This window comes from Pyxicephalus adspersus, chromosome 4 (genome assembly GCF_032062135.1).
Source record: "Pyxicephalus adspersus chromosome 4, UCB_Pads_2.0, whole genome shotgun sequence".
Classification (NCBI taxonomy): domain Eukaryota; kingdom Metazoa; phylum Chordata; class Amphibia; order Anura; family Pyxicephalidae; genus Pyxicephalus; species Pyxicephalus adspersus.
Window position 1 is genome coordinate 117547966 of NC_092861.1, and position 19701 is coordinate 117567666.

General features: G+C 36.7%; 1 protein-coding gene across 1 annotated transcript; it reads left to right on the forward strand.

Moving 5' to 3' along the window:
- On the forward strand, positions 1 to 16444 carry LOC140330127 (cofilin-2-like). The gene is made up of 4 exons (XM_072410452.1): positions 1 to 189; positions 7719 to 7990; positions 13344 to 13420; positions 15172 to 16444. The coding sequence occupies exons 1-4, from the start codon at positions 187 to 189 to the stop codon at positions 15276 to 15278; spliced, it is 459 nt and encodes a 152-aa protein (XP_072266553.1). The 5' UTR covers positions 1 to 186; the 3' UTR covers positions 15279 to 16444.
- The last annotated feature ends 3257 nt before the right edge of the window (positions 16445 to 19701 follow it).

Sequence of the window (19701 nt, forward strand, 5' to 3'; positions counted from 1 at the left end):
TACACTGTCATCGCTGTATTCTTTGCCTTTGCAAAGCACTTCACCTGTAGGAGTTTGAGGCTTATTACACAGCTCAGCTTCAGCAGGTGCACACACAAAGGACAGCCCTACTTCTCCAGTTACTGATAACTCTATCCAGCAGCACTGTGATCTTACCCTGAACAACAGCCAAACACTCTACCAGGAATGGTAAGTCATTATATATCAGAAAATATAGCTGGACAGCTCTTTGTTCATGTCTATAGCTAATATCCTGTATAGTAATCCGATATATATTGCATAAAAGTAATACCACGTTTTAACAAAAAAATAATGATCTCTCTTATAGGATCTATATACCGCTACTGACTTTCTAGTACAAATAGGTAGATTGTATTTCATTAGATTTCATTGGAAATTGGATTGGATTTCATGAACGCATTGCGGTTCTTTAAGCAAATTATTCAATGGAAGCAGAACTGTGCCAATGAATGCATGGCAATGTATCCAAATATAACTTTGTCAATAAATATAGTAGATCATAGATTAAACAGTATGTCAACTTAAAGATATTATAGATATTTCTCTGTACAGTTTTGTACTGTTCACTAGGTTTCTATGTGTAAAATATGTGTGTCCTCTTTACTTTTATCCTGGTATTTTCTAAATTGGTTTATAGTTCTAGAACATTAAACAAACATGGTATACATATTAAACACCAATCAAGAGAAATACCAAAGGATTTTGTATTTAGGCTGAAATGATGAGTACGGAAAGTACGGATTCAGTACAACTGTGGTACAGAATGACAGATATTGAAGAATATTTAGCCCTTTCTTTGCTGAAGCTATAGAAGTGTGGGAGTGCTCTTACATCATCAGTTTGTAATGGGTACCTTCATTATTGGTATCCTTTCAAAGCGCAAAATGTTTGCTTTATGCAAAATTATTATGTTTGTTTCTTATAGTCTAATCCCAAGGGTTAAACCACCTAAACACATTTTTGTTTACAAGTTTTGGTGCTACTGAGATGGCTTTTATACTGAACATATTCAGTGGTAAAATCTCCCAACCATAACACCCATATCTGCTTCTGACCCAAGCCCAGTCTAGTTTCTCCAACTAAAAAAAATATAAAAAAAGGTAAAAATTCATCAAGAAGGCTAAAAGGTTTCTGGTATCGTCCATAAATAATTTTTGGGAGGCTTAAAAGTCTAAAAACTATTAATTGTTCAAAAGAATATCACAAAACTGCAAGATTGTTTTAGCTGGTTTTGGTTAAAAGCCTAGTAAGGCATTACACATGAGTTAAGGAGACCGTGGCATAGTGTTCCTGATTCCCATTAAGTGCCCTTACAGCAAACAGAATAGGACACAATGAGCCAAATAAGCAGATACACACAGGAACATTGTAATGTACCTGCTTTGTTTTGTACCGCATCCTCCTGCAAATAGTTTTGCAAGCTCATTTACTCCCATTGCCTCCACCCCAGCTTCACACCCAAAGGAGCATTCCAAATAAGCAGCAAGTGAAACCCAAAACCATGCAAACAATGTATGTGTATCAAAAAGTTAGCTAAGAACTATTATGTTATACATTGCAATGATAAGTAAATGTTCCTATCAACAGGGAATAACAATCCAAACAAAGCAAATTCAGCTAAAGACCAATGGTAGTTGCTATTCTCAGAGTAGGATCCCGGCTTATCCAATATAGGCTTTGGCCCAGGGCATTGCTATTTATTATAAAATGTTCCAAAATACTGCCTGCCAGTATAATCTAGTCAGATTCTTAATGGTGTGTCCTTGCATTGTGTTGTGTTGGTGGTAAATTGTCTGCTTATAGTTCAACCCACTCTGGCTCCATACATCTGTAACCCAATTGCAGGCAGAGTACAATGACAGCTCACCCCTCTTCTACACCCCCTTATACAATCTAGGGTCAATTTTGGGGGGTAGCCAATTAACCTAACTGCATGTTTCTGGGATGTGGGAGGAAACTCATGCAAACACGAGTAGCATCTCCATGGAGTTTACTCCATACAGATAGTATCCTGGCCAAGATTCAAACCTGGAACCTAGTGCTGCAAAGGCCAGAGTGCTTACCACTGAGCCACCATGCTGCCCATGTATCTAAATATGTGTATATTGGTAAATAAAACTCCAAAAGGAGGAAACATGGAAGCAAATTTTTTTTTTTGTGGAAAAACATGTATAACTTTGTGTGTTGTGCAATAACAACCATACAACCATCATATATAATTCATCAGTTCTTTAAAACCCATATTTATTATATAACATTGTAAAATTAATTAATTTTAATAACCAAATGGATATACAACTTGTGGTAGTCTCAGAGTATCATATGTTCTACGCGTTTCACTAAACTTTAATAGCTTCTTCAGGAACTTTTTGAGACATCTCCACTTCACCTTGTTGACAATGATTTGGTATTGTTCTCTCAAATGTAGCCAATCGGAGACAGCATAGGACAGCAGACAAGGATTTCTATACATCAACAACAACTTCCCTATATTTCAAGCCATAGAGGAAAGAACTTTTCCATCATCATCCATATATTCTCTAGTATCCCCTCCTAAAGGACAAAAGAGGGACAACTGAGGAAAAAAGAGGCACGGGGGATTGGGTTCCAAAACTTGAACAGTGTGTCTAAATGAGGAGTAGTTGGTAGCTATCATTGGGTTTACCTGTACATTAATGTGCAAACATCACCGGCTTCTTATCACTATGGATATTTATAACCCTTACCCGCCCTTCAAACCTTTACTCTAGTGAAATCATTGTAATAAGTTTCAGAACTCAGATGGTACCTGCTAAAACTAATTTATGGGGGGAGGTCAGTGGAAAAAATGCCACTTTGGTTAGTTGTCAAATTCTCCCCATACATCCCTAACAGTCATTAGAACACAAAAGGCTTTGAAACCATGACACTGGCTCTGACAAAAGATGTTGGACCCAGAACTATGAAAACGTGATCATATGGGAGGTTATTCAACCACCATTCAACATCTGGAACACCGATGCAACATCTGGAGGAAGCCTAAAGTTTTATGAAACCCTGGCTGAGTATGACTGGTGTATACAGTGACATATTAAAAACTGATCATATGAACTGCATGCATGTATCTGTTCCATCACTCTAGAGTCATAAAGTCTTAAAACAGCAAGCCTAACTTAATTGGTTCAACATAAACAAGCCAACTAAAATAGACTTGCAAATAAACGGTTAGAAGCAGTTAGAAGCACAGCATAGGTTCCCTGGAAAGTAATGAGACTACTGAGAGGTGATTGATGGACTGACAGCTATTGGGGTAAAAAAACAAAAAGAGCTCAACATTAAATTAAAAAAAAAATTAAATAGAATTTACATTATGTTGTACAGACACAACTGATTTGCAAATGTTTATGCTTGAAATTTAAGAATGAACTAAAAGGCACAATTTCATTTACTGCTTGTTAGTTGGACTTATTACCATTGTAACAAGTTTCATATTTAAGTGCACACTTACCCAACTGTGACAGCATGTAGCAAACAATTAAAAATATTGATGTCCCCCAGTGACGACCATTCAGAGCATCAACCAAAAAACAAAAACATATTTTTTTTGGACTGACCCCATAAGTATACCTCAAATTGTTTTACATATTTTGCATAATTTTAACTTTAACATTATCAGGTGGAATGTTATCGGAAAAATAAGTTTACAGTAAGCCTGTATCAAGGTAAATGCCACAGTTGATATTCTCTGAATATTTTCTGATTTACAGATCTATGAGACTATGAGTTCTATATTATAGTCTAATAAGAATTATAATCTTATAATAAAAAGTACATAGATCCTATATACTCCAGTATAAACTAAAATGTGTTATTATCCTGAAAATGCCATTTGAAAAAAAAACTGGGTTTATACTTAGAAGATACCTAGTGGCATGTCCTGGAACTGCATTGGTCTCTGGTTTGACAGAACAGAACTGTCAGGGACAAACTGAGTCTAAAAAATATTACATGAGGACACAGCACCATCTACTACTTCCCAATAAACATGCACAAAACATCATTTAAGAGAAGATGACTAACTGTGACAAACTCAAAAGTACAAAATACGGGCTGGGCCCATGTGATTTTATTTTTTCTCTAAATCAATGTTTTAAAAAAATAACATGCCATGGATGTATCTTTTTGCAATCATTTTATTGGCACTTCCATTAGTTACTGTTTTGAATATTAGTGGTAATGCTGATGCATGCCCTTGGTTTATACTTGAGTAAAATTATTTTTCCTGTTTTTCGGGAAAACTAGGTACCTTGATTTATATTCCAGTTTATATTCGGGTATATTCATATTTATTCATTTTATTATTTTCATGAGAGGGATGTAGGAAGAACAGCCAACCTTAGATTGAAAAATGAATGGGTACTGAGTTTTTGGTAAGGAAACCCACTGTGACACTATTTGCCCCATATTAATTCAGGACACTATAGTGGCATGGGGCAGGAGAAAACATTTAGCACAGTGGGGGACCAGCATTAAGCATGTAAAGTGTGTCAGAGGTTGTAGTAAGGTAAGTATTCTTAGGTTTCATTTACAGGAAGCTTTCATCAGTTTTTATTGAACATACTATATAATATGTGTTTTATTGATGCATGTGAAAAATGTAAAAACATGCACATATATGTACAGCGCTGCATAAAATGTTGGTGCTTTATAAGTACTGTTTACTATTAGCAATAATATTAAGAAGAAGAATATTGAACTGATATGAAACTTTTACTGTATGCAATTGAATGTGAAAATAAAGCAACGTTTGAGAAAGTTTTACCCAGACAGAGTTGGAAATATAAATACAGTATTTGCAATCCAACTTTAAAGGTATTCACTGTGATACTGTTCAAGGCAGAATAAAACATTGGCCTGCAGCCTAGGAAACGATTCAATCTTTTCAAGAAGAATGACCTGGCCACTTGGTTTTAAATTACTCTTCAATCTTTGTGAAAACGTTTCTCTGTCTCGAGTTCTCTATAGTTATTCCTCTTTTTTGTTTTCAGTCATTTTTATTAGTTTTTTATAAAAGAAAGTGAATAAAAACAGTTCAAGCTAATATGAAACTCCCAATATTAACAGATGTATATCGAAAGGGCAAAAGTGCAAAAAGGAGTCTATTACAAAAATTATATATACCAAATAGGAAGTAGTTCATTCCTCTGTTATTAAAAACTTATATCAACATACCTTCTTCACTTATTAAGCGTTAAAATCATTTTAATTTATTGTGTTCTACTGTTTTATGTATTTAATGAATTTGGCATTTATTAGGGGAGATTATATGCAATGAAAAAGGGCAAGAACAATAAGACATTGAACTGGTGTCTCGTTATCTCTCTAAACAATTCTATAATTCAAATGTTGTTATTAATTATTATTTTTATTTTTGTTTGTTTTTGCCTTAAATATATTATCCCAATCAGGACAATTTCAAAAGCTTTATATCATGTTAAAGCTTAAAAAAATGTTTAATATTTTTAAATTTGCATTAGTGGTTTTAATACATATTTTTAAGACAAGGTTTATTCTATTCTCCCTTGGGAAACCCGCTGAAATGCCATGCTACCAACACTAGTTTGCTGCAAAAACTGCAAGATATTACCAGCAATGAGATGCAAAAAAAACAAATAATTTAATAAAATGACATTTCTCTTACCACTCCATGCTTTAAAATCTTGTTCATTTATGTATTAAAACTACTTTACCTTTTATAATAGGAGTTTTCTTTTTAGAATCTTCATTTTCTTAACTGGATTCTGTACTAAGTAGTTTTCAGTTGCTACATTTGGAGAATTTTTACCTAAAGTTAAATGTCCGGTGATACAAATACTTTTTCATGCATGACTGCTAAAAATATTGCTTGAAATGTAAACTAGCCCTCTTGTAACCTGATTTTTTAATTTATTTTTTGCTTTTAAGGTTTTTCTATAAATAACTATAGCTGAAGCCAGACTAAACAAAGCTTATCATGTTTAAAGGGACACATACAGTGTTAATAAATACAGTTAAAGTGTTTATTCTTGTCTTTCTTTCTAGGGGCTTAAAGCCCAGTTCTAGTACGTTTTGGTAGAGTGGAAATAAGATTACCCATTGGGGAGCTGTTCTCTCAGTTCATGTCCCTAATATTCCTGTACTAGAAATGGAGGGGTGTTGTTGTCAATGTGAGAGGAAGGCATGAAAAGTAATAAAATATCCCAAAACATCACAAACAAAAAAACATCACAAAAGTTTATATATTTCCTTGCACTAGAAAACAGTGTTTGTTACTGTCACTTCTGGTGCTATTCTTGGATCCCATCTTGTTCATACTGGATGACCCCACATACTGCTGTCCTCCATGTTACTAGGCTATCCCGTAACGAAGGAGTTCATAAGGAAGAACCAGTAATGACCGTGGGGGAACCCTGGAGATCAACACTCCCAGGATTGAGGGTTTTAGTATGGTCTAAGTGTCTCAACAGAATTTGGTGGCATGGCCATCAGAAAGGGTATTTATGAACTTCTTTTTATCAGTATTGATTCATCTGACATGTAGTCTTTTGGTACTCATTGTGTGCCTTTGGTATTCTTTCTGTGTTGTCTGACTGTTTTTTCTTGTTATGCTTTTGCAATGATTGCTGGGGCACAAATGTTATTTAATGATTTAGGGAATGCAAACATGGAAGCTTATTTTTGTAAAAATGCTATAGTAGTAGTGTTCTCTAGCAGTCTCAAGTATTTTTTCTGAAGTACGTCCACATCTTAATCAGGAAATAGCCTCTTAATCACCCTTGGCTATTTAGCTAGCTCACAAACAGCACAGTGTTCGTGCAACATGTCTCCACTAGTGCCAAGCTCCCTAAGTCTGCTGAGCAGTTTCTGTACACCTGTTGGTTAATTCAGTGCTTTCCCTGTCTAGCTCCTGTTGCCAAGTCTGTTGATTCCCAGCCAGTTCCCTTGTGCTGTTCCAGTGTTCCTCTGTCGTTATCCTCATGTCACCTGTGCCTCCTGTTGCTTCCAATGTCTCCAGTGTTCCCTGTGTCTGTGGAGGACCCTGTGTTACCGGAGTCTTTTGCCTGGATCCTCAGTATTTGACCTCTGGCTTGTGACCTGACCTCTCTTGCTTGCTGCCTGCCTCGACCCTGGCCTTCCTTGACAATCCTTCTGCCTAGTGGTTCAGTACCGTGTATCTTCCTGCCCATCCTGGTGTGCCCAAGGACCGCAACCTGGCAGTAACCAGCAGTGCAACATCCTCACCACTAGAGGCTCTGGAGAAGACCTGGTGGCTGCTTAGACTCTGCGCCTTGACCCTTCTCAGGGCTCACACCACTTCCGTGCAAGCCGTAACACCCCCTAGTGGCCCTGTCTCCCCAAAATGACAGCGTGCAGTCTGTCACGAACACTTGATCCATAGATGATATCCAAAGTGAGAGAAACCAACAGTACTTCACCATTTCAGAGCTGATATAGCAATGAAATGTAACCGCTTATTGGTTGCAGCAGATTCCTGGTTAGTTGTGAGTCTGCCATAAGTGCCTTTTTTTTTGTAATTAGTAAACTAATCAGTTTTTATATGTATGCAATATCCTTTGATTGACCTTAAGTTAAACAGATAAATGTAAATTCAGTGCAAAACTCTAGAGAAAGGTATGCCTTGCCCCAACGAATGACTGTACTTTTTGTTCCCTATGCAGGCATCAGGTGTCCAGGTTGACGATTCTGTTACCCTCTTGTTCCAAGAAATGAAGCTGAAGAAGTCTGGAAAGAAAGCCGTTTTCTTTGGCTTTAGCAGTGATGAAAAATACATCATTGTGCAGGAGGGAAAGGAAATCTTGTCAGATGACTGTGCAAGTTTTTTCCCGAGGTTGAAAGCACTGTTCCCTGAAAACAAATGCTGTTACGCCTTGTTGGATATTCATTATGTTACCGGGGAATCAAAGAAACAAGACCTGATATTTATAATGTGGTAAGTTATTGGGAACCGATATGCATGCAAATATAAGTTTTTCCTATGATGGTCTATGTCATGTGCACTTATGAATGATATATGTATCCTTATTTACAGCAATATTAGTCCTTTACCATTTTTAAAGCCATAATAATTTATAAAATCCAGTAAAATTAGAATAAATACTTTTTAGGTATTTAAATAATTTACTGTATTAGTCACACGACTGATAAACTTCTTCTTTTTCTCCAAGGAATGGCAGTGGAGACTTAGAATGACATACAGACTGCTCTGTTGACCTATATGTCAATTGCAGCTTGGGACAGGTCAGTAGGCATTACTGCCTGCAAAATGGGCTTATGATATGCACATAGTCTGGCCTCAGTAAATGGCCTTTTATACTGATGCAGAGAACAATTACTACAGGATAGGCAAAGATACAGGAAAAATAACTGATTTTCAGTATTAGAAAGAGGATTTGCAATGGTAAATGTGTTTTTGTGACCTTTGCATGTACAAGAATTATATAAGCTCATCACTAATAGGAGGTCATTTAGGGCAGTGCTCGCCAACCTTTCTGACCTCACGGACCACTAAATTTTTAATTTTAAATCCTACAGACCAATAATATAATTTTTTTTAAAGATAAATACATTTGTAAAATACTGATCTTCCTAATGGTGCCTGACAAGGACTGTGGAGGCTCTGATTCATTGATCAGCTCATGGTTAAGTGAAGTATTACTATTGTTACTATTATCATTAGTTGCATTATCTTTGGTATGACTAAAGAAATGAAAAATATTTGTTTGATTTTTCTCACTCATTCTGTGTTTATTCCATTTGAATCTAAGACCAAACAAGAAATGATAGTTATCAAAGTCAAACTATTTGATGCCATTAAATATAACTGGTAAAGAAAATACCCAGCTAAGGTCACACTTACCTAAAAGAGCATCTGGGAAATAAACAAATAAAATAAAACAATCAGATGAGAATCGGTATTGGTGGAGCAGGGTGACTTGTAATGATAGAAACAATACTGAAGCGTACGGCTCGGCAAGGGTTTCCTCATACAACTTAATATTACACTGACGGTACGCTGCGCCTCCCTTGTTTTTTCGCCTCTAGTACAGTGGTGTATGTATACCAGTGCTTAGGTGTATGCTGTTTATCTTATAAATGACTTTATGAACTTATAAAGACACATTCAGCGACATATTCAGTTCAATTGTGCTCTGATTACTGGATTACAATAATGAGGTCCTCAATGTGAGGGATCTACTAAAAGATACTCAGTGATAACACGCTCCTCCATTATATGGTGGCATCCACTATAGCTCACTGCATTATGTTATAGATGGTAAAGTGGATTGGGGAAAAAGGGCAACAGAACGATATGTGTTCTAAGTTCTTATAAATCATTCACAATTGACTTGTTTCACATTGCTTGAAGCATAAGGGTGTCTGAATCTAGTTTTACTTTAAGTTTGTGTTAAAATAGTTAACAAACCCCAGCAGCTTTAATGTTTTCTAAGCCATTTGTTTGGAACGATCTGTTTCAGCTCCTCAAAACTTGTGCTTTGTGAGTCACCCTCTATTTCTCCAATTTTGTAGTTATGACAAAGTAGAATGCTATAACAAGGTAGAATAGAGGGAGTTCAAACGCAACCCTTGTGATTCATCACATAATCTTGTAGAATATGTTTTGTTTTCTACCTTCACAGTCCACCCACAAACCAGTCAGTAACACACCTTACACTCTGTAGAGACAGAACACATTCCTTTTAACACACAATCCCGTAGAATATGTTTTGGATTAGGGTGTTGCTGTGATTTTAGCAAAGTATTCAATATGGTTCCACATAATAATGTCAATAAAACGTTGAACAGGCTAGGACATAACTCCTGGATGGTTCAGTGGATATGTAGTTGATATCAGATTGCGGGGTTCATTTGAAATGCTGTGCAGTCACTGGTGGTGTAACACCAAGCTCTGTATTAGGTCTGGTTACATTTATTTAACTGTAAGTGATCTGACTGAATTCATGATGCAAAGGTTATCAATAGGGTTGATATTACTGGAGGTGTTTGTAATAAATGTAAGGCACCAGGAACTTTAATTACAGATGATGAGGGGCTCCAGGATTTGTATCTGTTATGCAGACTACAAACTTTTTCTGTTCTCAGACCAAAATAAATTCTGATCAGGGTCCTGGACCTTGGAGGCTTTGTTGAGTTTTGGGTGGGAAGAACCCTTCACTTTCAGTTCTACATATTACCTGTAGTCCACACCTTTCTAATAAGTCAGCTGTGTCTAGAGATTTATAGATGTGAACTACCTGAGGCTCAATGGACTAATATGTGGGAGATGGCTGCTGGATGAAGGGCTGATAACTGAGAGAACTAAAAAAAGTACATGTGCTGTTTGTTTTAGGGGAATTATTAATGGGATATTCCATTCATTAGGAACTGACACTAATTTATTTAGTGACTTAAGCTGCATACACAATTCTTGTTGTTGGAAAGGATCTTTCACGATCCTTTTTAACGACTAGGGACTGCACGATGCATGGACGAGTTCTGTACATACAGCACGGTTCTGCTCTATGGAGAGGTGAGGGGGAGAACGATGGAGGGGCACCCTGCTGGGCGCTCTCCCCCTTCCCTTGCATTAGGATAGTTCATCGTCCGTGGATCCGCCAGGACGGTCGTTCAGAAGATGGACGACAGGCGTTGTACACACGCCAGATTCTCGTCCGATATTGTCCCTGAGACAATTATCGGGTGAGAACTATTGGACATGTGTACGTAGCTTAAGACGAGCAGGTGTTGTGTTTTGTTTTAATCCATGGACTTTTGTTTACATCATCCCCATACAGTGCATTGTGTTTGTTTATTGCTATGATGAATACATGTATTTGAATAAACGTCATTGCATTTGACTGTCCCTGGATGTTCTTGTTCTTGGATTTGACTGTCTTGATGCATGGGTAAAGCTGCCACTAGTTGAGTCCGCCCAGGTTACACAGAAAACATGATTAGGTGTTCCTGGAAGATTGGTCCAAGCAGTGGAAATGTCAGTTCAATGTTCCCAAATGCAAAGTAATGCTCTTAGAGAAAATAAATTCACTGATACAATACAATATTACAGTGTTGGCCAGATTACAGAAGAAAAAGATCTGTGGGTGGTTATTTCAGGTTATTGCAAAATGTGTAAACAGTATGGCCCGGCAGTACAGAAACCAGAAACAATCCTGGGGTATATCAGTGGAGAGATTAGCAGCAGGAGGAAGGAGGTCCAGGAGGAAAGAGGTCCTTAGTGCTGATTGTATATGCACTAACCTTAGAAATTAGTATTTTCCAGAAAGAGTGTGTGATGCTTGAAAAAGATTTGAAATGGTAGTGGCAGAAATGGTTGTGAGCCAGTCAGCAGTAAAGCTTCGTACATGTGCAAGATGATTGTAGTCCGAAATGAATGGTCATGTTTGTCGTGGCCGAAAATCTAGAATGTGTAATTTGACTTACAGCACAGGCAAAACAGCACAAATCCATCCTTTTCTTGTCAAAAACTAAAATTTGCTGTTTGAATACATGTACTTACAAAGAAAGAGCACTGTATATACAGAGCTGTTCTGTTCTATGGAGAGGGGAGAATGAGTGAGCGGAACCCCACTGTGTTCTCCACTATAGGAATGTACTATAGGAAAATCCAGAACATACTAAGGAGTATTCCATGTCCCAAAGAAACTGTTATTTTTATGACAGATGTCATTTACATTTGTCTTTAAATCATTTATGTCATTTTAAAGCGTGAAAGGCTAAAACTGTTTGCAGAATCTGGAAATAAAAAACAGAGGACCATAAATATAATACGGAGGAGAACCAGTCAATGCTTGGTGAATTGTCAGCACTGTGCTTTACACATCTCTACGTATGCTTAGGCTGCAGAAGTTCTTCTAGTTCCTAGAAGATGGAAATAATAGGAAATCTATTTGGGCATCAATTTCACCTTTCCTCACCTAAATTTCATAGTCAGAAAGGTGTTTGGTAGTTTATAGGAGATAGCAGAGAAAAGTAACAGTGTACAGTGGGTTACAATAGATTTCTGACAATTTTGACAGGTATTTTTCTGCATTTGTACAAAATAATAGAACACAAATGCAGCGACCCCACCTAAGGACTGGAGGGGTACAATATATTACATTTTGGCTGTTAGGTTTAGATAGTTTAGGTTTGGCATAATACCGTAAACCTTTTATCATATCATAATATATTGTTGTATAACCTTCTTATTGGCTGAAAAGTACACATTTATGCTTTATTAATGAAAGGAATTACTTATTTCCTGAAATAAAATTGTTGAAGAATTGGATGACAATTCTGAAAAAAAAAATGTTGGTTCATTTTTAAAATATATCCTAGTTTAGGATAGGAAAAGTAACAGGATTGCTTAAAGAGGAAGTAAACTGAAAAACACAGAAAACAAAAAAAAATTCACCTAACTTCAACCCGCAGCGCAGTCGATCAGTCCGAAAGTGTCTTCCATTGGGTCCCGCATCACCCCGGCATCTGTCATCGAGCCGGCATGCGGCCATCTTCTCCTCTTCTTCCGGGTTCTTCTGCAGATCGGCAAGTTTTTTTCCAACCTATGTCTCCTGATCTCGCAGCTGCATTGGGTGACGTAGGTTGGAAAAAAATGTACAGATCTCAATATGCTCGGGCATGCGCAGAAGGAGCACCCAAGAGCCTCCCGGGATGCATGACATAGGTATCCCGGGAGGCTTTGTGCTTCCAATCATTCTTGATTGCCTAGGTGATCAAGAAATACGGGGCGGTGCTGCACCCTTTTTTATTAAACAGAATTTTTACTTTACATAAAAGGGTTGTCTACAATTTTATGTAAAGTGAAACTTCTGAGTTTAGGTATACTTTAAATACCCACCTTTCCGGCATTACATATTCAGATACCTTCACCCCCCCCTTAAGGAATTACTTGAAACTTCCATGTATGAAAAAACATGTGACTCAGGCCATGTGACAGCAATGAACCAATTATCAAGCACCTGATTTGTAACTGGACAAGTTCGTAGCCCTGTGTAAGTCTATGACTGGTAGTATGTGCAACCCGTTTTTATGTTTCAGGTTCTCTCTAACATTATGCTGTCACATGACATAAATTATTTAAAAAATGAAGAGGGGGCACGGTACTATCCATGGGGAGCGCTCATGCGCATCATTGTTATGTAAACGCCTCATTCACGAAAAAAGTGAGAGTACTGGGTGCCCTCTCCATTATCCCCCTACATAACTATGGCTCTTCTGACTTCCATTTCTGGTGATTCTTAGTAATATTTTGTATTTATCCACAGGGCTCCAGAAGATGCACCTATCAAGGAGAAGTTACTGTTTGCAAGCTCAAAACCATACTTAAAGCAAGCATTTTCAGGTACACAGATCACATTAGGTGACATTAAAATACACAAAGTACAACTTCAGCCAAAACATTTTTAATAGTTAGGAAAATTTAGTATTCCTCTTGTTGCTTTTGGAACAAGAAAATAGGAAAAATCTACCCACTGTGATAAACAGATCAGAAAATGATGGCGATTGCTAAGGCAGAACAGGACGTGAGAAGAAATCCTCCAATAGCAATAAAGGGAGCAATAAAAATGTATTTTCTAGTGAAAAGTGTCATTGAAAATTGTTAGAGCCTCTACCGGTCCTCTATCATTGACAATTTCCTAATGAGGAAGATTTAATCTCATTTCCTGTTCAGACAATTGATGTTATGGTGTTTTCCATAACAGGAACACAATTACCATTAAAAAATCTAAAAAAAAAAATCCAGAGTAGAATAAAGATAGTGATAAAAAAAAATGTACAATGAAAATATTGACAAAGCCCTTCCCCAATTGTACCTTGGTAATTTTGTAGTAAGAAGCCTACAACTTTAACAAGTCCTCCTGTTTTCATGTTTTTTTTGGTAGATGGTCATTTTTGACATTGCTTTCAAATATAGAATATTTGTAAAGTCCACTCTTAGGGGCTGATCTATAAAACCAACATAAAATAAAAGAAAGATACAAAACATGGAGGCCGAAAGTGGAGGCAACTTAAGCAAGAATTCTGATAGCCATGTACAATTTTACTTTAGTTCTTGTTCTCTTTTATACATCAAGTTTTTGATAAATCGCCCCCCAAAAAAATCAAATACAGTTATGTACATTTATTAAGGAGCTAAGGATAGAAGCCTAAGCTTCCACCAGGGTTTTTTTGCTCTAAATGGGCCTAATGGCCATAAAACTAATGTGGTTTTAAAACTAAAGTAAAGAACGATATCCTCTGTTTTTATTCACCACCATGCACAATATATTATCCTAGTATTATATAACAGACCAGTGTCAAGGCTGTGTCTCTGCTCCCTCTAATTGCTTGTAATATTCACAAAGTCTGTGATCATGCTGCATGTTTTATAGGATAGCATTAGATCAGCTTTTATCAACCTTTTTACCCAAGAGACAGCCCTGGAAATCCTTGATATAATTTACAGGTCTTAGGCTTTCCTTAATAACTAATACCAATTATTTGAGGGAAAAGCCTCTTACATTTGGTAGTAGGAATATCCCCCTTCTAGACTCTTTTTATCATTAGTGTCATGTAGCGGGGTCTACCAAGTGGTGTTGGCCCCATAACTATATAGTCATCATCCAATAGGAGATCAGATTGAGAAACCTAGAGAAACCACTTGAGGAATCCTGGTTGAAAATAGCTGCATTAGACTTATATAAACCAATATGTAACTTGACCAATAAGAATAAACAAAAATTTACTTTTCAATGGACCATTAAGCTAACTGTATACTGTAGGAACATTTTGCCATATCTTTTGAGGCATGTGAATGGGTATTTCAATGACTAAAGCCTATTTTGAGTTGAGGGCATCTCTAGAATTGACAGGAGAGCCATGTACCTCGTTTAGACAACTGGAGAAATTTAAATATGAATATATATTCAAAATATCTCCTATGTAATGCAATGTTTTTCTAATTTAGCCAAATGATGAGTGATTAGAAATAAATTGGTTAACATAAAAGAAAATGGAATTTTGTAATTTAAACTAATTTTATGATCCATTGTTGTTAAATAATTGTGAAAGAATTGTCTTACACTGGTAACACCATTTTCTCTCTGTGTCTAGGAGTGAACAAACAATGGGAGCTTCATAGCCCAGATGACCTTACTGTTGACCAGCTGGCACAAAAACTTAGTGGCAAAGTGAAATCCTTGGAAGGACATCCCTTGTAGGGAGTCGCTCAATGCCAGTAACATAAACAGCTTGCAATTGTAGCAGCACTCATTCAAGTGGAACTCAACCCCAAAAGTGTAAAAAAAAAAAATTCACATTTCACAATATACTGAAAAGAAGACTCAACCCAATATATTGTTGATTCCTAATATTGTCCAATATTGTTGTATCTGCTTAAGCCGCATTCACACTTGCAATTATAGTTGTTGGAAAGGATCTTTCATGATCCTTTCCAACGACTAAGGAGTCCACGATGCATGAACAAGTGCTGTACATACAACACCATTCTGCTCTATGCAGAGGGGAGGGGGAGAATGACGGAACGGCACCCTGCTGTGCGCTCTCTACCTCAACTTGCATTACGATCGTTCCTCGCTCATCGTCCGTGGATCAGCCGGGACTATCGTTTGGAACCACACCGGCTGTACACACTTCAGATTCTCATCCGATATCGGACCTAAGCCGATTATAGGGCGAGAACCATTGGAAGTGTGTACGTAGCTTTAATCAACCCAATCAGATGCAGATTAAAGTATATAGCAGCCAATAGGGAAGTATCATGCCTTGTACACAAAACAGAAAGGAATTATCTACAAAGCCCAAAACAAAGAAATTGTGAAAATTGTAATATACCTGATCATAGACAACATTATCATAAGAGGAAAAAAAGGATGTTATATTTCAATACAAATTATGATCACAGGGGGTATCTATAAAATGTTATTAAGCATTCATACATGTGCAGATAAGTAATATGTAATATTATCCAATTTCCAGTTTTGTAGCTGCAATATTTCACAACAGCAGATCTAAATCTCTGTTAATGATTTTTATGATCACACATTAAATTTACTTTTGGGGTTGAGTTCCACTTGGAACATAATGTATAGGAGCTTGATTTAAACATTTTACAACATGATAGTTTTTTATATTTTACAAAACTCATATATAATAGGTAAGCTTTTCAAATATAAAGTTCTTTCCAAAAGGAAAGTTTCTTTCCAATGTTCATATAAGGAATTACCTGCTGGCAATACTGGAAATCAATAGATGCTCATCTAGCCGAATACATGCTGAAATGAGATATCTGCTGCTTATGTACTGTATGACCATTGTGGCACATTAAAGTCATCATTGATAATAATATAACCTTCTTGACAGTTTTTATACTAATAAATAGGCAAAAAATCATTCATGCTATAAAAAGTATATATTACTTAATACCACCTATATGTTTCTAGAGGCTTTACCAAGAAGTCCTGTTGGCTAAGGAATGTTTATGTAGCATTGCCAATTTTCCATTGCTGTTCTGAATATTTTTTGAGTCCATATAAGAAGTGTTAAGCTCTATACATGTTCAAATTAAGTCAGTGGAAACCATTGTTAGTGATCTTCTCCAGTGACAGTAGAATGAACAGTGCGGTTCTGTTCTAAGAAGAGGGGAGAGGGGTAACTGGATCATTTTGCTTATTTTAACAATGAAAAAGAATGAAGGGGAAGTTTGGCATCTTAAGCCATTGACAACACAGCAAAATCGCTTCAACAACAACTACTGAAGCTTTTAGCATTAAGTCGCCATTATTTTAGTCAATGAGATTCCCTTTCTGCCAGACTGCCTTGTCATGTCAATGTACAGCTAACAATTCATATAAATGAATGTAAATTAACTGTATTACTTTCTCTGAGATTACAAGCAACATGGCTAAAACCATCATCCTGAAATGTTCTTTTGTAGTTGCACCTTCATGTATTCCCCGAGAAGTGATCTCTATTTTCCAAATTAGGTTGCTAAATACAAAGATCTTATTCTAGTGTTTGTTTCTAATAATACATGAGAGTTAAGCTGCATACACACGTGCAATTATTGTCGTTGGAAAGGATCCTTCACAATCCTTTCCAACGACTAAGGACTGCACGATGCATGAACGAGCGCATACGGCACCGTTCTGCTCTATAAAGAGGGGAGGGGAAGAGCGACGGAGCTGCACCCTGCTGCATGCTCTCCGTCCTCCCCTGCATTGGGATCGTTCGTCATCCATCGTCTGTGGATCCGCCAAGACGGTCGTTCGAACGATGGACGACGGGCGCTGTACACATGGCAGATTCTCGGGTGAGAACCATTGGATGTGTGTACGTAGCTTGAGTTGGTCTTTCTTTATTTTATCTCTTTATAGAATGTTTTATTGAAGTCAATTTAACTGATGTTTCTCTAATTGACTATACCACCATTTGTATAGTCATTTAAATATAATTTAGTAGATTTCACTCTTTACGTGCAATTTGTATAAGAGACAATAAATGAGCACCTTTGCTGCTGAATTTTGTAATGAAATCAGCTGTAAGGTAAGTCATACATTGTTTGTTTTCAATAAGAGAAAAATGATATGCACTAGGAATGTACACAATGAGGTTAATTTACTACTAAAGGACTTTAAAGAAGATATCACTCTAAAGGTATGGCTGCCTCACATATATGCATCCTAAATAAAGACTGTAGATACTTTATTTACAGCAGCCCTTCTCAACCTTTCTAACATGGGGGAACCCTTAAAATACCTTATCCCTGTTATAGTTATTGTATACACAGTATATTAACTTGATGCGTATTGGGAAGAACGTCTCTTACATCGATGGCCAGCACGAAGAATATCAGATAGCCAAATGATCATTGGTCTTAAAGTGACCTGAGAGTTCCAAATTGCTCAAAGAACCTCCTAGAAAACCCCTGAGGAACCCAAAGGTTCCACAGAGCCCAGGTTGAGAATTACTGCTCTACAGATAAATAGGAGCCACACTGTTGACTATGCGAATAAACGGCTGCTGCTTCATCCACAAAATATGTAATAGTATAGAAAATTTACACACTTTCCATTCTGGGTGCAGGTTAGAAGCACACCATGGACATCTCATATTTTGGTTGCCACATTTAAAGGTTGACTTTGATGTTTATACTTTAAGGATCTCCACCAGATGTTCCAGTAACGCGGTGTGATTTGGGGAATTTATCAGTCTGTATTTCCATGTATGAGATGCACAGAAGGATGATATAACCTGCTAAGTGCTACTCTATTATTTCACATTACTGAAAACAAAATGATAAAATATTATAAGTAAAATATAATCAAGCAAACATGATTTGATTTTTTGTGTCTTGCCACTATGAAAGAAAAAAAATATGTTTGTTTCCACTCACATATAGCAAGATGTCAGCAGTTCTTTGAAAACTTCTATACTACGGTTCCATACCAAGAGTGTGTTTGAGGGATGCATTGGTCTCCTTAATTAAGCCAATGAATAGAACCTACAAACATTAAAAAAGGGAGAAAATACTAAGATCCCTCTGAGTAGATAATCTTAAGGCCACATCCCCAGTTAGAAGCAAGAACAACAGTGAACAAATCAAAACTGGGACTTTTAAGGCAAATTCATTCAGACTTTTAATGTAACAAAATCGTTAAAACCTTTTATTGAATACAGTATTTCATTACAATAGCAACTATATAAGAAAAAACTATATAACTATAAAGTTATATATATATATATATATAACTATAAATATATATATAACTATATATATATAAAAAAAAAAAAAAAAAACAGAACCGATAAGTATCTCCTGCAAGGACACCAAAAAAGATGTTCCTAGTGTCGACGTGTTTCGCAGAGAGTCCGCTTCCTCAGGACAAGCAAAGAGATACAAATACAGGATGCTCGTGATTGCTTGTGAATCTCTTTCATATAGTATGGTAATAGAAAAAAAAAAAGGCAGCAAATTCAGGAAACAAGCTCCAAGGGATCCAATTCAATTACATATTATATGATGTATGCGATTCCAATGCTAATTCGTTTACTGATCTAAATGCAGCAGTGTATCTAAGGTTTTTTTTTTTAGTAGTACACCTTTTATTATAGATTATTAATGTAGATCTTCCGATATTTCCAATCCCAGTGACCCAAGATAATACACTCGATACCTGTTTATGCTAACCGCTAAATAAACCACTAAGATCTTACAACTTACAAGAACTGTTGTTCTTGCCATTAAAAAAAAAGTTTTTCAATGTGTTTTTTGAAGTATATTGGAGCAACCAGTGCACGATTCTTTCGTCTTACAGCCTTAGTTTTGCAGAATGCAGGACACTTGGGAGTTCTTTTCTGGACATAAACCAATCAGTCATAACACTACAACCACTGAAAAGGTAAAAATATTGATACTTGTGTTACAAAACACCTGACAAATGGTGGGATATCACAGACAACAAGTGAGCAATCACTTCCTGAAGCTACATGGCTGAGATGGTAAAATAACAAGGTCACGGCATCTCCAAAATGGCAGATTCAGTGCAGTCAGAGCTGCCAGAAGAAATCTGGACCCCAGGACAAAGAAGGTGTGTGGGCGCTTATACAAAATTCTGCACACAT